This window comes from Kryptolebias marmoratus, linkage group LG21 (assembly GCF_001649575.2).
Source record: "Kryptolebias marmoratus isolate JLee-2015 linkage group LG21, ASM164957v2, whole genome shotgun sequence".
NCBI classification, from domain to species: Eukaryota; Metazoa; Chordata; class Actinopteri; order Cyprinodontiformes; family Rivulidae; genus Kryptolebias; species Kryptolebias marmoratus.
In genome coordinates this window covers 19,237,583-19,256,571 of record NC_051450.1, presented here as the reverse complement: position 1 = coordinate 19,256,571, position 18,989 = coordinate 19,237,583, and the positions used below count along the sequence as shown (strand labels likewise).

The following is an 18,989-nucleotide window of genomic DNA, read 5'->3' as shown; positions in this document are numbered from 1 at the left end:
GGGTTCTAAAAGTTTGAATCAACTGATTGTAAGGACCAGCAGTAAAAAAAAATACTATTTTATTGTAGAGATAATATTGATCAGCAGATTAGCAGGTCATTCATTGGTGAGTATTCACAAAAACTGTGTCCATATGGGCAGTCCCTTACAGTAAGTCATGCAGAAAGGACTGGTCTTGACTGACAATTCAGCTACATATATGGGAATCTGCAAGTTTTTGAAAATAAATAAAAGACAACGACTCATCACCACAAGCATTTTTAACCCAAAGTAATTAATTGCAGTAACTGTAGGGGTGTTATCCCTCCCCCCAGCTAAAAAGTGTAAGCATTATGTTTTAAATTTTGCCTTCTGGTAGCTGGTCAATGCCATTTTCATTCCAGTGCCATTATGTAGGTTATAAAAGCCGACTGACTCAGCTGAGTCACAGCAAGAATTTATGACTTTATAATCACCTAATCTGCAACAGTGACCATCTAACTCATCCTTGTCATTTTGCCAATGCCAGCAGCATCTATTAGAGAAACAGAATACATACTTTGGCATTAGTACCATGACACTCCTTGTGCTGCAAGACACCAAACTCCTCAGGTGCTTAATCAATCACTCAAAAGGAGTCACAGGACATTTACGACCCCAGTTCCCAAAAAAAGTTGGGATGTTGTGTAAAGTGTAAATGAAAACAGAATGCAATGCTTTGCAAAAACTGTCTAAAAATAGAAGAATAGTAACAGGATAACAATTCTTCAACAAAAAAATTGGGAAGACTTTGGAATATCTCCTCATCTACAGTTCATAACATCATTTAAAGAATCTGGAAACAATTTTTTTTTCTAAGAAATTTTATAATTTCTTAGTTTAAACATTTGATGTTTTCTATGTTTCAGTGTGAATAAAATATGGATTCATGAGCTTTGCAAATCATCACATTCTGTTTTTTATTTACATTTTACACAATGTTCCAGCCTTTTTGTTAGTGGGGTTATATTTCTGAAACCTGAGTTTACATTATACTAAAAGATTTGTTTAGTTCTTTAGTTTAGATATAAGTATTATTAGTATATACCGTACATCTCTCTTATACAAATGACTATTTTCTGGCTTTACAGTTATACATTTCAAAATATTCATTGTGAAATAAACATCAAGCAGAAATAAATTAAGTCCAAGGATGAGAGGAATGCAGTTTACCTGTAACTTTCTTCTCTGTATCTCTTCCACCATTATTGTCAGACATTTAGTGTAGTCTGTAAAATCCTGGTCAGCTGTTCCAATCAGCTTGCAACCCTATACACACAAAAACAAATTAAAGTGTATGCAAGGGAAACAAAACACAATTCAAAATGTATACAAATACACAGATAGAGAAGCAAATACCCTGGGAGAGATAAGGAATAGCAGAACAAAAAAAAGGGATGGAGACATGGAGAGAGGTATAAATCAGTGTTTTAGTGCTGTCTGGCTTCCCGCGGGTTGTGTTGTTGAATAATGTAGAGGTTCCAGTCAGTGGCCTTAAACTACAACATCTAGGTAAACAACTATGCTCTGGCTTTTTCCCCCCTCTATCTCTTTTTCTCTCTCCACTGTTTCGTTTTGCTCCTGTGTCGCGCTGACTTCCCCATATCACTGACACGCACATACGGCGCAGAGAGTTCACACAAACTTGTTCGCTGTGCTCAGTTTGATCACATCCATCCACCCTCCTCTTCCCTCGTCTTCCATCATCCTTCCCTTCCTGCCTCTCTTTGTCTCTCTCCCTCCCATGTGAATGCTTTTCTGTTCTCTCTCTTTTCCATTTATGCAGAATTATTCACCGTTTGTGGCAAATCTCTGAAGGAACGCCTCAAACTTTCCAATTGTTCTGCTTCAAAAGCATTACCATAACACTCTGTTCTCTCTCAAGGAAAAAGGCATTGCTTTTTTTTTTCATACAACCTGTGTGATATTTGTGAAAAGGGTCTCGTATTAGAGATAGCTACAGAGAGGGGGTGGGGGGGATTGGGTGAAAGGGAAAAAAGTGACACAGCTGAATGCATCCCGCGTGAGTCTGTGATGTGTGTGCGAGTATGTGAACATGTGTAGGTGGCAGTGTGCATGCATATTAAAGTTTTGGCTCTGGTGGCAGTAATAAATAAAATGACACTGCATAAATATCACACATGCTTTGTGTTTCTTTTCCTCTGAGGTATATGTATATTTGTGTGCATTATTCACCAATTTCCCCAGTATTAAATATTTATTGAATCAAGCTAGCAGGTGGAACAATGTAACAACCCTCTCATCGATTATTAAACATTTTATTTTAATGACCTTGGGTGGTTTAGCTGGAGTTTTCCTACCTGAACACATTTTTAAATAGACTACAGCTAGACTTTGAGGATTTTCAAACCAGGCAATAAATATCCATGTCAGGTGATTCAACAGCAAGTGGTCATCTCTGATTGAGATCATTAAATGTTTCTTTGTGATCAGATGTCAATTACCCACTCATTGCATCATTGTGTAACAGTGGAGATGAGTGTGACAGCAGATTTCTGTAAACATTACAGTGTATCAGATATCTGAACTACACTCACCGGCCACTTTATTACGTACACTTGTTCAATTGCTTGTTAATATAAATCACATGGCAGCAACTCAAGTTCTCTAGGCTTGAAGACATTGTAGGATCACTTGCTAAAGTTCAAACTGGGCGTCAGAATGGGGAAGACTTTGAATGTGGCTTGGTTATCAGAAATTGCTGATCTACTGGGATTTTCATGCAAGTCAGTTCAGTAGGAGGTCCTACACTGAGCATCAGGACAGATTGTGCTCAGACTGCTTTCATTCTCATCAGACTAGGTGTGAACAAAAGCAGTCCAGACCACCTCTGAAGGTGGCTCACACTGATGCTGTTCAGACCTGAATTTAATGCTTTCCAAATGAAATCTGATAGTTAAAGACACATTAAGGAACCAGGTCTGAACCAGGTCTGAACAGGGCCTATGAGGCAGAATGTCATTTTTTATTTACTCAGTTTTCTGTCCTCCTCAAAAGTGTATATTTCTCCATTTGGACTAATTAAAAACTGTTATGTTTTGTTTTTTTCTGATATGCTTTATTAACATAAATAATTAATTTACTGTTACATTTGTAGGATTTTTACCACACAATGAAGGAATTTCACTTACTTCTATCTAAATCGTACCACCAGCCCCTGCTTGTTTACTTTGAGCTTTAAGGCAACAGTAAACTAAAAAATAAATAACTTTACTGCATTAAAACAGCAGTCAAACTGCTTCAAATCAGTTAAGTGTGACCAAATGACAGATCGGAAAATGGACATGGCTGAGTAAAAAATGCATGTGTTGACAAAAAAGGAAAACGGATCATTTATATTCTTCTTTTGACACATGCTACTCTAAGGAAGAAACAGTTATGTGCCAAGGTCAATAATCAGTACTGCTTCAGGAAGTGTTCTAAGATTGAAACAGGCAGAATATTCAGAAATCTTTTGTTCAGTCTCAAATTTATGCCTGACAAAAGTCATATTGCTTCTGAGTGTGCAGCTGTGTGTGGAGGTCTTTTTCCTACTCACCTTGTCTACATAAAACGCTTTGACCTCCTCAGTAATGGAATCAAAATCCCCACTGATATAGTCAGGAAGAAAGCTGGATGTAAGGACAGAGAGAGATGGTGAGTGACAGAGGGAGAGGGTTAAGATTCAAAGAGGGAGTAAGGTAGCGATAGAGGGAAAAAAGGGGAGAGACGACATTGGGGCATGTGTCAGCTCTTTGATCTGTGCAGCGAGGGAGAGGAGTGACGCCGCCGGGGAAGCGCAGAGACACAAAAACTGACAGGGTGATTCTCTGTGGCGCCGAGCCCGGCCCCGTCACGCTCACAGGGCTGACGACAGATATACACAGATTGATGGGAAAGCACAGCAAAGCAAACTTGGCGGCACACAGAAGCAAAAGTTTGTGTATATGCTCTTATAATTAGGTACATACTGCCTGATAAGCTCCAGCTCATCAACACTGCAGAGTAATTACAGGCTTGGGGGCAAATTTGCTCATTAGCCACAAACATTGTAATAAACAGATCTCAGTCTTATGGTTTCTCTCTCACACATGCAAACAAACACAGCATGACTTACCTGGTGTTGATTAGATTTTAACCTCAAATAAGGCTTTTCTGCCAGAGCAAAGTATTCATCTGATCACTACACTTCTGCGAATATTAACTCATAAATGTGCTCAAAAACAACGAGCTAAATAAAGTAAAACAAACTGTTCAGTGTATATTATAGTAAAATGCATGCATTAACCAGTAATAAAGATCTGATAATTAAAAAGACCTTTGAGAAAACATTTACTGGTAATCAAATTGGTCTTTTAAAAAAATAAAAGATTTTCTTGTGTATTTTATATATGAAACATATAACTGTGTATTCTTCTGTGTATTAATAATTTTAACATTTAAAGTATTCAATATTGACAGCCTTTTGGAGTGTGTATGCATGAAATTAATATACTTTAAGTACCATGGTTGCAGATAAAAGACATCTGAAAGTGCTAGTTTTTATTTTAGGCTTACAAAAATATGGCAAATTCAAATGTGATTCATTAAAAGGAAATTTTTGTAGTTTTTCAAGTATGTCCTTATTCTCTGTTTTACTGTGAAACATTTAAAAATATTGATATGAATAAATATGATTGCAAATATTGAACAAACAAATCAAAAATGAAGGCAACAGCAAAACAGCTACAATGTAATATAAATGCCTACAACAATGTAAAAGTGCTTGTATTTTCAACTAACAGACTGTCTTTATTAAATAGGGCGAAGGGATTCTCCCTAAAGAATGTGCATAAATAGCTTAAAAATGAAAATGCATAAAGAGATACGAATTAATTCACCAAGTCCTACTTTCTAATGGTTTCTGACTCACATAACAAAGATGTTTCACACAGAAAACAGGCACACATCAAAAAAATAAAATGCTGGCAGCCTGGAAACTAAAAGCCCCGCCTCCCATTCTAGATCTTAAAAAAACACAAGCCGGCGCACTGTCTGGGACGAAAGGGATCCTAGTGGGATATTAGGAAAGAATTCCCTCTTTCATTTATTATAGAGCTAGGCCATGGAGGGGTTTCTGCTGAATTGGGAAGGACTTTAAAAATGTGTTCTATATTTTACAAGAAGTCGGTGAAAAGAAGCAAAACCAGGAGAAGTGTGGCCTCTCGGTGGTACTAGAGTGTACTTGGGTCACAGCATTTTAGATCAAGTGAATTATATCCAAGGACATATAAGAGCAACTACTTAAAACTCTATTACAAAGTGCCGACATAGAGGCATGGAGCAGTTTTTAGTGCCTATTTAGCAAGGATGCAACCTGATTTAGGAGGTAATACACAAATAACATAAGGCCACTCCTGATTTAAATCACAGGAGTACTGGAGATCAGGGAAATGCCATCCAGAACACCGATATGGTTAGAAAATTATTTAAATAAATGTTTATGGCCAAAAAAAATATGGATTTCAGTTTTAACTGAATTCAAGCAAAATTACTAGGTCTTTGTGTCCTCAAAACGAGCCCTCAGCTTCAGTAACTGATTAGTTTCTGCACGTTTCTTTGGCAAAACAGAAGTTGAGGCCTACATTTTAGCTATGGAAATGTATGGTATATGCGTCTATGTATGTAAATTTATATGTTTAAATAAAGAATACAAAGTTTGTCCAAGTTCAGAACCCTGCTGAATTAAAAATTTCCCCTTTTGGAAACGAAAATGTGCACGAAGTTTAGGAATGTAATTGCTTTGGAGCTTTGCATTGTTTAAATAAATTTTCTATCCACTGTGTTTTGAAGCAACCTGAATTCCCAAAGCAAGGGCACTCTTTTAGTTTCAAATATTAGCACAATGAGCCAAAGATTTACCAGCTCCTACTGAGTAAAGCTTTTTGTCAAAGAAGGTTGATAAGTCTCAGTTTTTTTTTTCCATTTCTATGAGTTTGTGTGGGTTCTTGGCAAAGGGAAGGACCATGCAGGGATGCAGTTGCTGCTATCTAGAGGCATTAATAGGTCTGACATTACGATTTTATGGTTGGCTGGGTATTGTGTTTGTGTGTGCGCTCCCCAGCAAGCTGCAAGAGCTATGTTCCGGTCGGTTAAAGAAAGAGATACATAGGGATTATTCTCTCTTTTTCCTACTCTGTGTTCCCATTTGCACCAACAAGATACACCACAACAAACACAACAGGAATTGTATCTAATCTGCAGTTGCGCACACCTGCACAAACACCACAATCATCGTTACAGAAACAACAACTCCATCTGAGATGGGGAAAAAAAAAACAGGGCGAAGCTGCAAATTTTTCCTGTAGACTCACACCAAGTGAAATCTGATGACAAAAACTAGACAAATATGCAGGTACACATACACACACATACACAGGGAGCATTTTGCTCTCTTTTTATATAACAGGACACCACAATTGCATCTTCATTCAGAAATAACCTTCATGTGACAGATGGGAGGCGATGTGTCACTGGGCTTGATTGGAGCTACGCGCACACACACAAACACAAACACACACGGACCCCTTTGTGACCTGCATGCATGCCACCATCGGCTTCCAGTAATTGACCAAGCGAGATTCTAAATTCTGCATTCGTGTCTGAGTGTTTGGGCGTAAAAGCTGTTTGTGTGCCTGCATGTTGTGTGTCTGACAGTCCTCACTTTCACATTAATATTAACTGACACTTTAATTTGGATGGGAAATAGAGCATTTTACTACCAGTTTGTCTGAGCACCGGTGGTGGGGATGGCTGTGTGACCTTTGTCTGTGTTTGGATGTGTATGTATATGAAAGTGTGTGTGTTTCTATCAGTCTGCCTGCATGTCTTTCTCTCTGCATCCTTTCCGCCTGACTACTTTCTTATTCTCCTTTAACTCATAACTTTTGCTCCTCTGATGATAAAAAATGTATTATTTCACTCTATGCACTTAAATTTTCTTAATAATTATTTCCAGCCAGGTAACTTTTAAATATGCAACATTCCATCCTTCACATTGTCCACCTAATTTTAATCAAATGTTCAATATGTTCACTTAATCTCTTTTTTATTTCCACACTCTTCTTCAATTTTTAAAGTGGTTTGTGAAACTGAGGAGACACATCTCTGATTACTTCTTTCATCCTTTTCCTCACCAAATCCAAGAAGAGGAGACAACGAGGAGGTGGAGGAAGTATTTTGGATAACATTACAGCTCTTACACACAAACAACCACAAAGAAAGATAGTTTGATAAATTTAGCGCTCTGACTCTTGTGAGGTGCAGTGAACTGTAGGCACGAGGACATACCTGAATGCCTGTTGTCTGAATCAACCGTTGTGGTTCTATTTTTTTGTTTCTTTAGTAATGCTAACATGTCGCCTTGCTTTTCTCACTTGCACTCTTCTTTGCATCTTGGCCACTCAGTGAGCAAGTGAAGGATGGAAAGATTTTAGCAGTCTTTCTTCACTCTTAGTTCCACTAAAAGGTTGCCCTATTCTCGTGTCCCGCAGGTGCATTTAAAGTTGGAAAGACTGTATTCTCCTTGATGAAAGAGAAAAAAAAAAACGTTTTTCAGGTTCTGGGGGCGGTAAGAACTTGAGACAGCAAAAGTTATCCCAATAAAAACAGCTTTGGGAACAGAAGAAATATAAGTGGAACCCGCAAAAAGTAATGCATAACACTAGTATTTTAACATAAAGTTAAGACTATTTTTCATATATTACTCATATGTTATTGGTACAAAAAGATGTTGGTGTAAAAAGCTCTACCACTTTGGTAAATAACAAATGGGTTCACACACAACAAGCTAACTCATATATTCAGCTGTGTGCCCAAAGTTAATCTAAATATTGTGTTGCATGCATTACCCCACAGTAGCTCTGTAACTACCTGTTTTTGTCTCAAAGGTGTATCAGCAGTGATTCAACGTAACTACTCATTTTGCTTCTGTAATTTACACATGACAAATGCTCAACACATCATGCCCATAAAAACAGAGCCTTTCGATTGCTGGTGCAGATAGTTGCCAGTAAAGGACACATGGTAATTCAATTCATTTAGGTTCAGTTTATATACTGTATATAATGCCAGTTAACAACAAAAGTCGTCTTGGGGCACTACACATAAAGGTAACAAATAAAAATCAAATTAAATTATATCCAATTAGATCCAATCTAATTAAGTCTAAAACAGATTCAGATACAACACAATTACATGAATTTAATCCAATTATAAAACAGTTTGGTTTAATATATTTCAAAATGCCAGTTAGTAAAAAACTGTTTAGGGAAACTAGCAGATTGCATCAAATCAAAACGTCGACCCAATCCAAGCAAGAGGTGGGCGACAGTGGAAAGGAATGACTCCCTTTAACAGGACGGGAAATATTTTGATGTGTCTGTATCTCATTTTATTTAAACTCATTGGAAATAATGGCATGTTAGTTTTGCTTTTTAAAATTATTATTATTATTATGTGCAGTTTTGGGGGATTACACTACCAAAATTATGGGTTAGAGCAAATGAGAAGGAGGAAAAAAAGTGTCAAACTATTTTAATTCCCTAAAGCATTTATTCAAACCAATAAAGAAAATGTCATGTTTGAGTCATTCCTATTCTGAGTTCCTTTTAGCTCACCTCTTATGAGAAATTCTTACTGACTCTACAATTAAATAATAATAATCCTCAAAAGTAATATTGCACCAGTGTCCTCGTTGCTGTTGTATACTATAAATATTTACTGAGATCTACATCCCTAAATCTAATAATGGTGAACTAACATGCATGCTGATATTGATGTAAGTTTTAAGTTGTTTGCTGTATCTCATCTAACTGTGATATACCTTTTACTTGGTGGGGCGTATCATTATGTGGGTATGTTTACTGTTCGGCATTTGGTTCTCTTTATAAGGGGTCTTCATCTAACAGCGTGTAATCCCCCAATTAATCAGCTACGTCCTTGTAGGCATCTCATTACCACACACTGTCAATATTCTTGATGCCTCCCACAGTCAAACTACAAACAATAGGTTTATTAAGTCTTGGAATTACTTTTTGTGCTACAAGGTATGATACACACACCAAGAGAGAGGAAAGAAATAACGGATTTTTGTTATTCTGAATTACAACTCTTTTATTACAAAAAAATAAGAAAGAACTACAGCAACAAATTGAGTTGAAAGTTAAGTGTAGTTATTACTTTTGGTACTATTTAAGCTGATGTGCCAGAGCACTGTTTGAACACCTATGGATGTGAACGACGTCTTCAAAGTGCACAAAACAATAGACTTCCTAGTTTTATGACGTTATTGAGTTTGCACATAGTTATCTAATTTGTATTCTGGTTTCCACAAAGTAATTAAAAACTATTTTAAAAAGGGTTATTAATTACTAGAACAAACTTATTTAGAAATTTATATTTTTTTCCCTCCACTGACTGGGTTTGATCTCTGTAACTCTCAGTTGCTATAATTACTTTAAAAGGCTTTCTAAAATAAAATTATTTCACAAACTCAAACCAATAACCACTCTCACTCGTGAATCGTGAATCCCTTTGAATAAAAGTGTCTGATAAATCAATGTAATGAAATAAACAAACTGAAATTGCGTTTCTTGCACCACTGCAATTTCAAACATGATCCAATGATAAAAAAGATGATTCTGCCTGTCTAAAACAAAGCAGGAACGAGACATGAACAAGACAGGAAAACAGTCATGCACAATATCCTATAAAATAATAAAGAAATGAAAACATTTGAATGCACATGGTTTTAAATGACAGTTCTCAACTAAACAAGCAAATGTCCAAATGTGCAAAGAAGAACAATATGTATGAAATCTACTTTAATCTCATTTTGTACATCTTCACACAGTACTTTAAGTGCAACAAACATCTTAAATACTGCAGCCATCATCAGCAGGTGCCTGTTATCAGATCAACTTTAACAAATATGTCAGATGTTAGTAGAATGACAAATACAGAAAAGTTCCAAATAGAGAGACTGCCTGAGATATTCCTTTACTTCTAAATCCTACTAAATAAGAAAGTCTCACTCTTGACAACTTTATTTGCTGTAGCTGACAGCATTATCTTCTTTGAACCATAATACATGCAGAATAATGTGCTGACACAACCGTGATCAGAAAGTCTTGTCCACAAACACTTCCGCTTAGTCGAACGCTGACAGTCACATTCACTTATGTTCGCATTTCCCTCAAAGTGCACTCATGCACAGGTGGAAATGTTATAAACTCTGCTTGTATTAAAATAACCTACTCCCAAATTTAGCAAAGCCCCCATTCCCTGCTCACCCATCTCTTGACCTATCTCCTCAGAAGATTTGATAAAATGTGCCAATTAGACAAAATGGATTCTTTTGAATTTTAAACAGAGATGATTTTGGGTTACATTTATAAAACGGGTAAAAGATGTCAGCTCTAACGAAACGAACTATGAGCCTCTATGAGAGCAACTTTCATTCAAGTTTGGTAAATAATAGCAATCCCTCTATGAGCTGACACACTTTACATTGTTGTGAGTCAGTGCTTCTGTTGAAAATGTCACCGTTATTAAAGTGATCCTCTTAAAAACACATAAAACAGGCTACAGTTACTCTGTCATTTTAAATCAGTGGTATTTCTGAATTTATTACAGTCTTGTTGACAACATCTGCTATCCCCATTAAAATAAGAAATGTGTTTATTTTTGTCCACCATATGAGAGGAAGGAGTGGAGGTTGGCAATAATGAATTCCCATACTGGAACAGAAGTCTGTATTTGCACTGCCTGATGAAACTCAACTCGCCAATGATTATAATGGCTGAGATTTAAACATACTTTTATTGTAACAAAGTGTCTGAAAAGAAGATGAATGATGAAAACATTGCACATCAGCTGTGCATAACATCAAGAGCAGAATATCCTAAATATCTCATGGTTAAAATATAAAAAGCCTAACATTCCTTGAAGGACTGCATGTCGCCCGCTATCCTTCATGCCAGAGTTTTAGACTAAATCAGTTTATGTTTAGAATTGATGAAGTTGTAGCTGTTTTGGTCAAACCTTGAAAATTGTTAAATTGTGAGACGTCACGCTCAGAGTGTGTGTTGTGAATGACTTTCAGCTACTACCACATGAAACTGCAGCTCAGTATCTGTTGAGTTGACTGAGTTTGTGTTGCCTAAAGTTGATCACCTGTGGGAGCGATCTTGAATCTGGCTGACTCCCAAAGTTAATCAGTTGTAGATGTATATCCAATGATTTATTTCTGCAAGTTTTAAAAAAGAAATACCCAGAGGCTCATGTGATATAGTGGTAACACAGACACACAAACACATGCACGTATACACACACACAGGCATAGGCAAAACTTTATCGTCCACCTCCACTTTTCGGCAGAGAAAGCATACACACCAATAGGACAACACCAAATTTGTATTCACGAACATGCATGTTTTAGAATGCATTTACTTTTATGGCAAGTGAGAGTAAAACCGCTTAAATAAAACAGGGGGGTTCAGCCTTCATCTGGATCAAAAACATGCACCGTTTCTTCGAACACCCCATTCACTGAAGTCAAATCACTGTCACTTGACTCATCCTGAAAGCAGAAAGCCTTCGCCTGAAGCAGCGCCTCCACTCTACATCCCTAATGTCTACCATTAAGGCTGTTTTGACAGAAAATTACGTGGCACCTTTCTTTTAACAGTGGGATGCTGTCCACCCACTCTGTTCTTGTGACAGCACCAGAGATTGTGGAGGTTGAGCAGAAATTTTTATTATCCTCATTATTTTTTGATGGGAGTACACACTAACAGGCACAGATGTGAACATTTACACACTTTCACGCACTTCACTTGTTAAGACCATTATTTCTTTTTTTTTCTCTTTCCATTTTTTTTTCCAAGAAATCTTAAAAAATTGTAAAGCAGTAAATTTTAGCGCTTGTTTGGATGTTAAAATGCCACCTCTAACACGGTGCTCCTGCAGGGAAGTGAAATGGCTGGATATATTTCTAAGAAATATGACATAACTTAAATCTTTACGGTACAGATGCGGAGAATTCAATTGAAGCATTGACAGCATGCAGACTGAAAGTTTGGCTGCTACCCTTTCCTACAATTAGGTCTTAAAGATGTGTAGGATATAGTGACATCTTATGGCACAAATTACAAGTACTGCCCACACTATAAAGCACTAATTTGTCATGAATGGACTCCTGTATTTAAATGGTCCTAAATGACAAGAAAGGAGAGATGGAGACCAATAGTGTGTGGAAATGAACAACTCTTTTAATTTTGCATAACAATTAAAAATGTTGCTAAGTCAACAGAAAACAGCAAGGCTGATGACAAATAGCAATGAGCTGCAATGTTGTGAATTTTTCTATCAAAGTGCAAACTGTAAAAATACAGTTAACTTCATCTTAAGCTTTGCATATAATTTAATTAGAGAAGCTTTGTTGTTGATACTGTTTTAGAAAACGGTTTAATCAGTTTAGTCGACAACCATTCAAAAAGAATTTCTCAATAAGCAGTCAATTGTTGGAAATAAAATCTAATACTAAACACTAATATTTTTATAATTGAGTTAAACATTGCATTTTGTACAATACTAACAATAAATACATTATAGTCTGTAGGACTGTACATTGATCATAGGATCTGTGCAGATTGGTCTATATTTAGCAAGGATTTTAAAATAAGAATCGACCAAAAAAAAAGAAAACAATTTGTCATGTAGTGGCCATGATTTTTTTTTCTATGCATCTGTACTACACACAGGAAAATAAAGGCCTTGCCATATCTGTATTAGTACAGTGCTAAGAAAAGTAAAAGATAAAAATGCCCTTCAGGTAATTACTGTTGACCTTTGTTCAATTTTAAAGGCGCAAAATCATTTCTGACAATCAAGGGCAGATAAATGTACCTTTAATAAAAGTGAATAGACTAAACTCTTGATTGAGAGCTGCAGACTGTGATGGTTGAGTGGTTTGCACTGTCATCTCACACACACAAAAAAAAGGTTCTGATTTTAATTTAAGGCCTGGCTGGGTAGAATATATACGTTCTCCCTGTGTCTGTAGCTTCTTTTGTAAAGCACTTCAAGCCCTGGTTATCTTCTTCCCATCTCAGTGTGAATTCTGAAAGAACCTGGTGGTTGAAGTCAACCTGCTGCTGTTACAGCTCTGAGCTGTCAGCTGAGCTAGTAACAGAGCCAGGATTGATTGGGGATTTATGAACAGCCAGAGGAAGTTTAAAGAGGAACATGTCTTTGTGGTAATATCCTAGAACAAGGCTTGTGAAGGCTTTCTTTGGATATTCAACTTCCTCCCACAATCTAGAGTCAGACATATCAGATTTACTGCTGAATTAAACAGACTTTAAATGTAAGTATGCGTAGTTGTTTCCACTAAGGGTACCAAATGTATATTTTAAAAAGGTGCAGGCCAGGTACAGTTCTTTGTTTCTACTAAGGCACAAATTTATCTTTTTGGCAACATTTAGGTACCCTGATATCTTGCTTATATTTCCCTCAATTGTTTTACATGATATGTGAGAAGTTGCTTTGCTCGTTCATGTTTTGGGGGTTTAAAAACTGGGCATTGATTGATTATTTGCATTCCACTTCCCTTGCTCTTCTGCTTTCCTACTCTGTAGTCTATTAGTATGATAATGTTGGCTTAAACACATCTTAACTTGGTGATTCATTTACACATCTCTGCCCTTTAACATGTCCTCCCTGTCTGTCTTTCCTAAAGATCAGTGTGTAATGAATAACTTTTCAGGACAGATGCTATTAGTATTGAAATCAGTGAGTCTAAAAAGAAGTACTGGCTGTCAGCTTGACTGCCCAGGCTGCTGCCAGATCTTGAACTTGAGGGTCAGCAGATGAATCTCCTGTGTCACACGAACACATGGAACTGAGAGCAACGCCTCTTCAATCTGGGCTACAACTCGCACCTCAATTGCGTATTTGACAAACAACTTTTTTTGTTTAAAACAATTACTTTAAAAGAATGTGAAGCATTGTAACAACAATCTTAACGCCTTAAAAAATGATCACTGTTGGTTAAGCAGCAACTCTTCTAATCAATAATAAATTCTGTTATTGTCCAAAAAAGGTGCAACTTTCTGTCTCTAACAGTTTGTGTAATTGATCGGCTAAAATTGTCAACATTCATAACAAACAGCTTTGAAACCTAGCTAAAAAAGATTTGTTTTGTTCTACAGTATATAATTGCAACTCTCAGTTTTGACTTGTGAAGTTGTCTAATTATCAGTGATTCATAACTGTGAACTCATTACTTTGCTGTAAAAACCTGGAACTCTTAATTAACCTGTTCCACTAATATAAACAGCTTCCTGATTAGGTCCAGTTGACTTGGACCAAACAAACATCTCTAACATAAAAACAGCAAAAGATAAAAGTTAAAAAAAAAATCTGTAGCTCCAATAAAATGAATGTTTTTAACTAATTTAAAGCAGAAAGTTTTATTTTCTTCATTATTGTTGCAAAAACAAAACTTGGAATAAAGGCTATATCGCAATTTTATGGGATAAGAAAAGGTTTTCTTAATAACAGAGTGAGTGGGCCTGAATGACGTCACTTTTTTTTCAAAGATGTTCTCACCTCCAACGTCTACAACTTAAAATGGTTTTTACACCAATAAAATTGCAAGGACATGCACACAGAGAGACAAACACCAACACACAAACATCCCATTCACACCCCGGTGAGAGGCACACTCATGCTCACACTCCGAGTGTTAATGTGAAAGTCTTGACACTTCAGGGACCCAGTGATCCCCAGATCCATCTCTGTCCTGACAGCAGCCCTCCATTAGCCACAAAAAGGTTGCTGGAGATTGCAAACCAACGTTACCTTATCAGAAACACACACAGCACTCAAACATGAGCGGAGAGCATTTCTTCACTTGGAGAGCACTTACACGTAAACATAACCACAGTTCTAACCAGAGACATGCAGTCAGGTAAAGACTGTGGCTGCTGTTTTCTCAAGCTTTTTATACACATTTAATGTGTAGTTCCGCTGTTTAATTGTTTTCCACTAAAACACACAACTAAAAGACAAATTACCTAATTCAAATGTGAACCCAAGGCCAACTTACCTGTCATGATCTCCAGCAGTGATGTTGTAAAGGTGATTGGCACCTCCATCAGCGCATGCCCTCAAGAGAGCTAAAGACAGAAAGGCAGACAGTTCTTGAGCTTGTGTGAATTCACAATACATCCTACTTTTTAATGCAAAACGCTGTTGTTAAATTTGTTAATTAATGGCTACTTTTGGTATCCAAGTAAAGTTATTTCTACTCATTCCAACACAACCTTCAAGTGGCCGTACCTTTAAGGTACTTCCTCAGTGGGCCATGACTGTTGATGAACCTTCGCTGGGGTTCTTAACTTCCTCATGTCAGTCTCAAAGGTGTGCAATCTTGAGCTTTCAAAACTCGAGTTCTCGCTTGAGTTTTGAATATGTTCAAGAAACTGTGTGACATGTTCTCTCAAAATAGTCACAGTTGTCACGGGTGTACCTATCACAGTTTCATTGCGGGTGTCTCCAACCCATCTCAAGAACACTACAGCTCTATTTTGGCACCTGGGCAGGAGCTCTGACAAAAAAACTTCTCTATTTTTTTTTAAATTGGCCACAATTCACGGCTCACTGGTTGCTTGGTTGAAAATACTTAAAATTCAGTGAGATTGCAACAGAAAATTAAACCATTTTATCATAATTCTGAGTTGCCAACTGGTCCACAACAGTCACAGCCCAGTGAGACACTACCTTTAAAAACCAAGTTTGGATTCTTGAGTGAGTATTGATGTTTGTATCTACACTAATCATAAAAAACTGATTCTCTTTCAATTTTACATATCAAGACTTTGTAAAAATAATAATAAAGAAAATCACCAGGTACTAAAAATTATTCAAGTACAACCTCAGATGAAATCAAATCATGACATACTACACTATATTAATAGTTAATTCCTAAACACTTAGGTAAATTGCAAAAGCAGTCTGTTCATAGATGAGCACATACTGCTATTAGAAAAATAAAAGGAAAGAATGCACAACATTACTGAAATGTCATTAGTGGTGACCATTAAATGTTTTCAAATTAGGTACTCCCATTGATTAAATGCAGATAAGGTGAAATTTGGTCTGGTTGTGGCAAGTTTCAATATTACTAGTGGGGAAAGATCATCCAAGTCTCTTACAGATAGACAAAGTCTACAGTTTGTGCAGAAAAATCTATGTCAATAAATACAGATATTGAATATATAAAGATTTTTTTCTTAATGTAACTTTGGACAGTAACAATAAAAAGAAGAGAAAAATAAACTCTTCACTACAGGACAAGCTTGAGGATCATACAGCCGTGTTGACATCAACTATCAGTCAACATTAGCTGGAAAAGAATTGTCGTACCACATGTCAGCAAAAATATAATATTGTTCAACCCTTGTTAAAAGGATGAGAAGCAGCCTGGGGCTGTTAAACAAATGCTTGAATGCCTCCAAATATCACTGTACAGAAGCAACAGTGTAAAAGTGAGTTAAAATTCACCCACAACAATGTGAGAATCGATAAGGTCATGCAGAAGGCAATTCCTTCAGTGTATTGGTGCTAAACGTGGTTCTATCAAAGCATGAGTAATAATAAGTTTTTATACACTTTAAGATTCTGGCTGAGTTTTCAACAAATAAATAATGCCTTTGTTTATTGCTGTGTTTTTGTTCCCCTGGTGTTATCGTTACACCATTTAAAGACTTGGCAAGGTTCTTCTTTTTAACACGACTTTTTCTTTATTAAGACCTGATAAGAAAAAAAAGTGAGAAATGGTTGAATAACCTTTTTCCCATGACAATATTTGCATAATGTTGGTGAAACTGTAATTTACACTAAATGCTCCTAAAATCATTGCAAACATGAAACGATTACTCTAACAAATAAAGGATAGCAACAAAAAAAGAGATCTACTCCTCTGAAGACAAAAAAGACATTCATGAGAATAGGTTGTTGAAAGATTAACAAGGACATTATTGCCAGACAATAGATTAATTAAGGTGTAGATAAGAACCATATCATCTTTCCTGTACCACATCAAGTTCAGCACCATGTCCTTCCTCTTCATTAGAAATAAGCGTTTGTGTTTTTTTTTACAAAATATATATGTATTTAAAAAAATAATACAAAAAGGGCATGCAAATGTGCAATTTAAACACCTTTCTTTTAAAGCCAGCAACAGCAATCAATGTTTAACAATGTTTTTGTTAAATAAAAACAAGTTGTACAAGTTTGAATAAGGTTTGAATTAACTGAAGTGCCAATAAAGTAAAGTGATTAAAAACAGTCCAAAGAGGCTGTCATTTACAATTCCTAAAACAATATTCATGATGCACAATATTAGATGCAAAATATTTGCAAATGCATGCTCTTTCATGGCTTCTGTTCCTTTTGAATTAAATAGAAAGCCTTTTCTTTTAAACCTCCTTTTTGTTTGAGACTGTTGTTGTGCACACTGGGAAAACCTTCAGATAATCAGCTAAAGTTTTCCACTTGCACCTTGTTCAAAACTGAGGTTTCACCAAAGAGACAGGCAACACTTGTTCCCTTTTTGCCAGCTGGGTCCATTCTCTGAACATATTAACATATTCAAATATGCTCGATTGTAATTTTTCGTTTCATTTACACTTTAACATTTAGGATGAAGGTGGTAGCAAACTGGTATTTACAGAAATAATCTAACTTTCTGAGGTGTTAATTAAAGTAAACCCAGGTCGGTGTCTTTAATTAACGACTAAATAACGCTGAGAAAATATTGCCTTGTGACACCAAACTTCACACTCCAGGAGAAAAAATATTCTCATTTTCTAATTTGCGTAAAATCATAAATGTGAATTAAATCAGTTCACTAGCGAGTGCACTTGTGACAACAAATACGAAGTCTGCTTGAAACTGCTGCTAAGCTTCAGTGCCATAATTCATGACTTTTCATACAAGTCACATTAGATGAGCAGCACAACGACCTCTAAATATATTTTAGCAAGTGGAACAATGCAGTCAAAGTCACACCTACATTAATTAACATTTACAAAGATATTTATTTTGGCTCAGTCAGTGGGTTTAATGGAGAGAAACAATTATTCCAACAGAACAGTGAATCTTTCTCAAGCTACCTAGAATTGTCCTGCATTGTTAAAAGCTGTGAGAATGAAGATGCGTTTGCACTGATGTAAATAAAACACTTATACTCAAGGTAGTGCTTTTATTCATAACTTCCACCACCTGCTGTCTGTGTTCTGCAAGAAGGAATGATTGGAATGTATGTAAATGACTCATTATCTCTGACAGAGAGCAAAGGCTGAGAAACTTTTTCAAATGACAACTTCTCGGAAAAGAGAATACTTCGCCCTTTAAACATTGAAACATAGCAACAGACTGTAACAGTCTCAGTCATTGTCTGTGTACAGGTTTCTACACACACACACACACACAGAGACACCTTTGAAAACTTTCAAACTAAGGATTAGCGGTGTGTGCATAACATGACATTTAAAGGAATAATCAAAAACACATTTTTCAAGTTGAACTCTGTCTCTAAAAATAATTACAGTAATAACACAGTCACTATAGATGCATGTAAATTTAAACCAGTTCATACTTCTCTTGACAAATAATGGAAAAATAAAAAAACTTTGTACACTGTTGTGCTAGTATGTAGCATGTCAGCTAGCTGCACTGAAACACAGTCCAATAAGTCATGTGTCATGAATGAGTCGTTTTTTTTTTTTTTTTGTTGGCCTCCCTTCTCCCCTTACAGCCATCCTCTCCACACCATTATTGAAAACTATTTATTCTAGTGATTATCAAGTGGAGTGTTTATTATATACATATATATATATATATATATATATATACATATATAT

The 18,989-nt window shown here is 36.3% G+C and overlaps 1 protein-coding gene across 2 annotated transcripts in view; it reads right to left on the bottom strand.

The window, feature by feature from the left end:
- tpk1 (thiamin pyrophosphokinase 1) overlaps positions 1-18,989 on the bottom strand; it is a 74,604-nt gene that overhangs the window by 34,828 nt on the left and 20,787 nt on the right. For both annotated transcript variants that reach the window (XM_017428447.3, XM_017428448.3), the window contains exons 4-6: positions 15,170-15,239; positions 3,578-3,650; positions 1,192-1,287 (exon numbers count right to left, since the gene is read on the bottom strand). In XM_017428447.3, the coding sequence (XP_017283936.1) occupies positions 1,192-1,287; positions 3,578-3,650; positions 15,170-15,239 (239 nt within the window). The remainder of the gene's footprint in view (positions 1-1,191; positions 1,288-3,577; positions 3,651-15,169; positions 15,240-18,989) is intronic.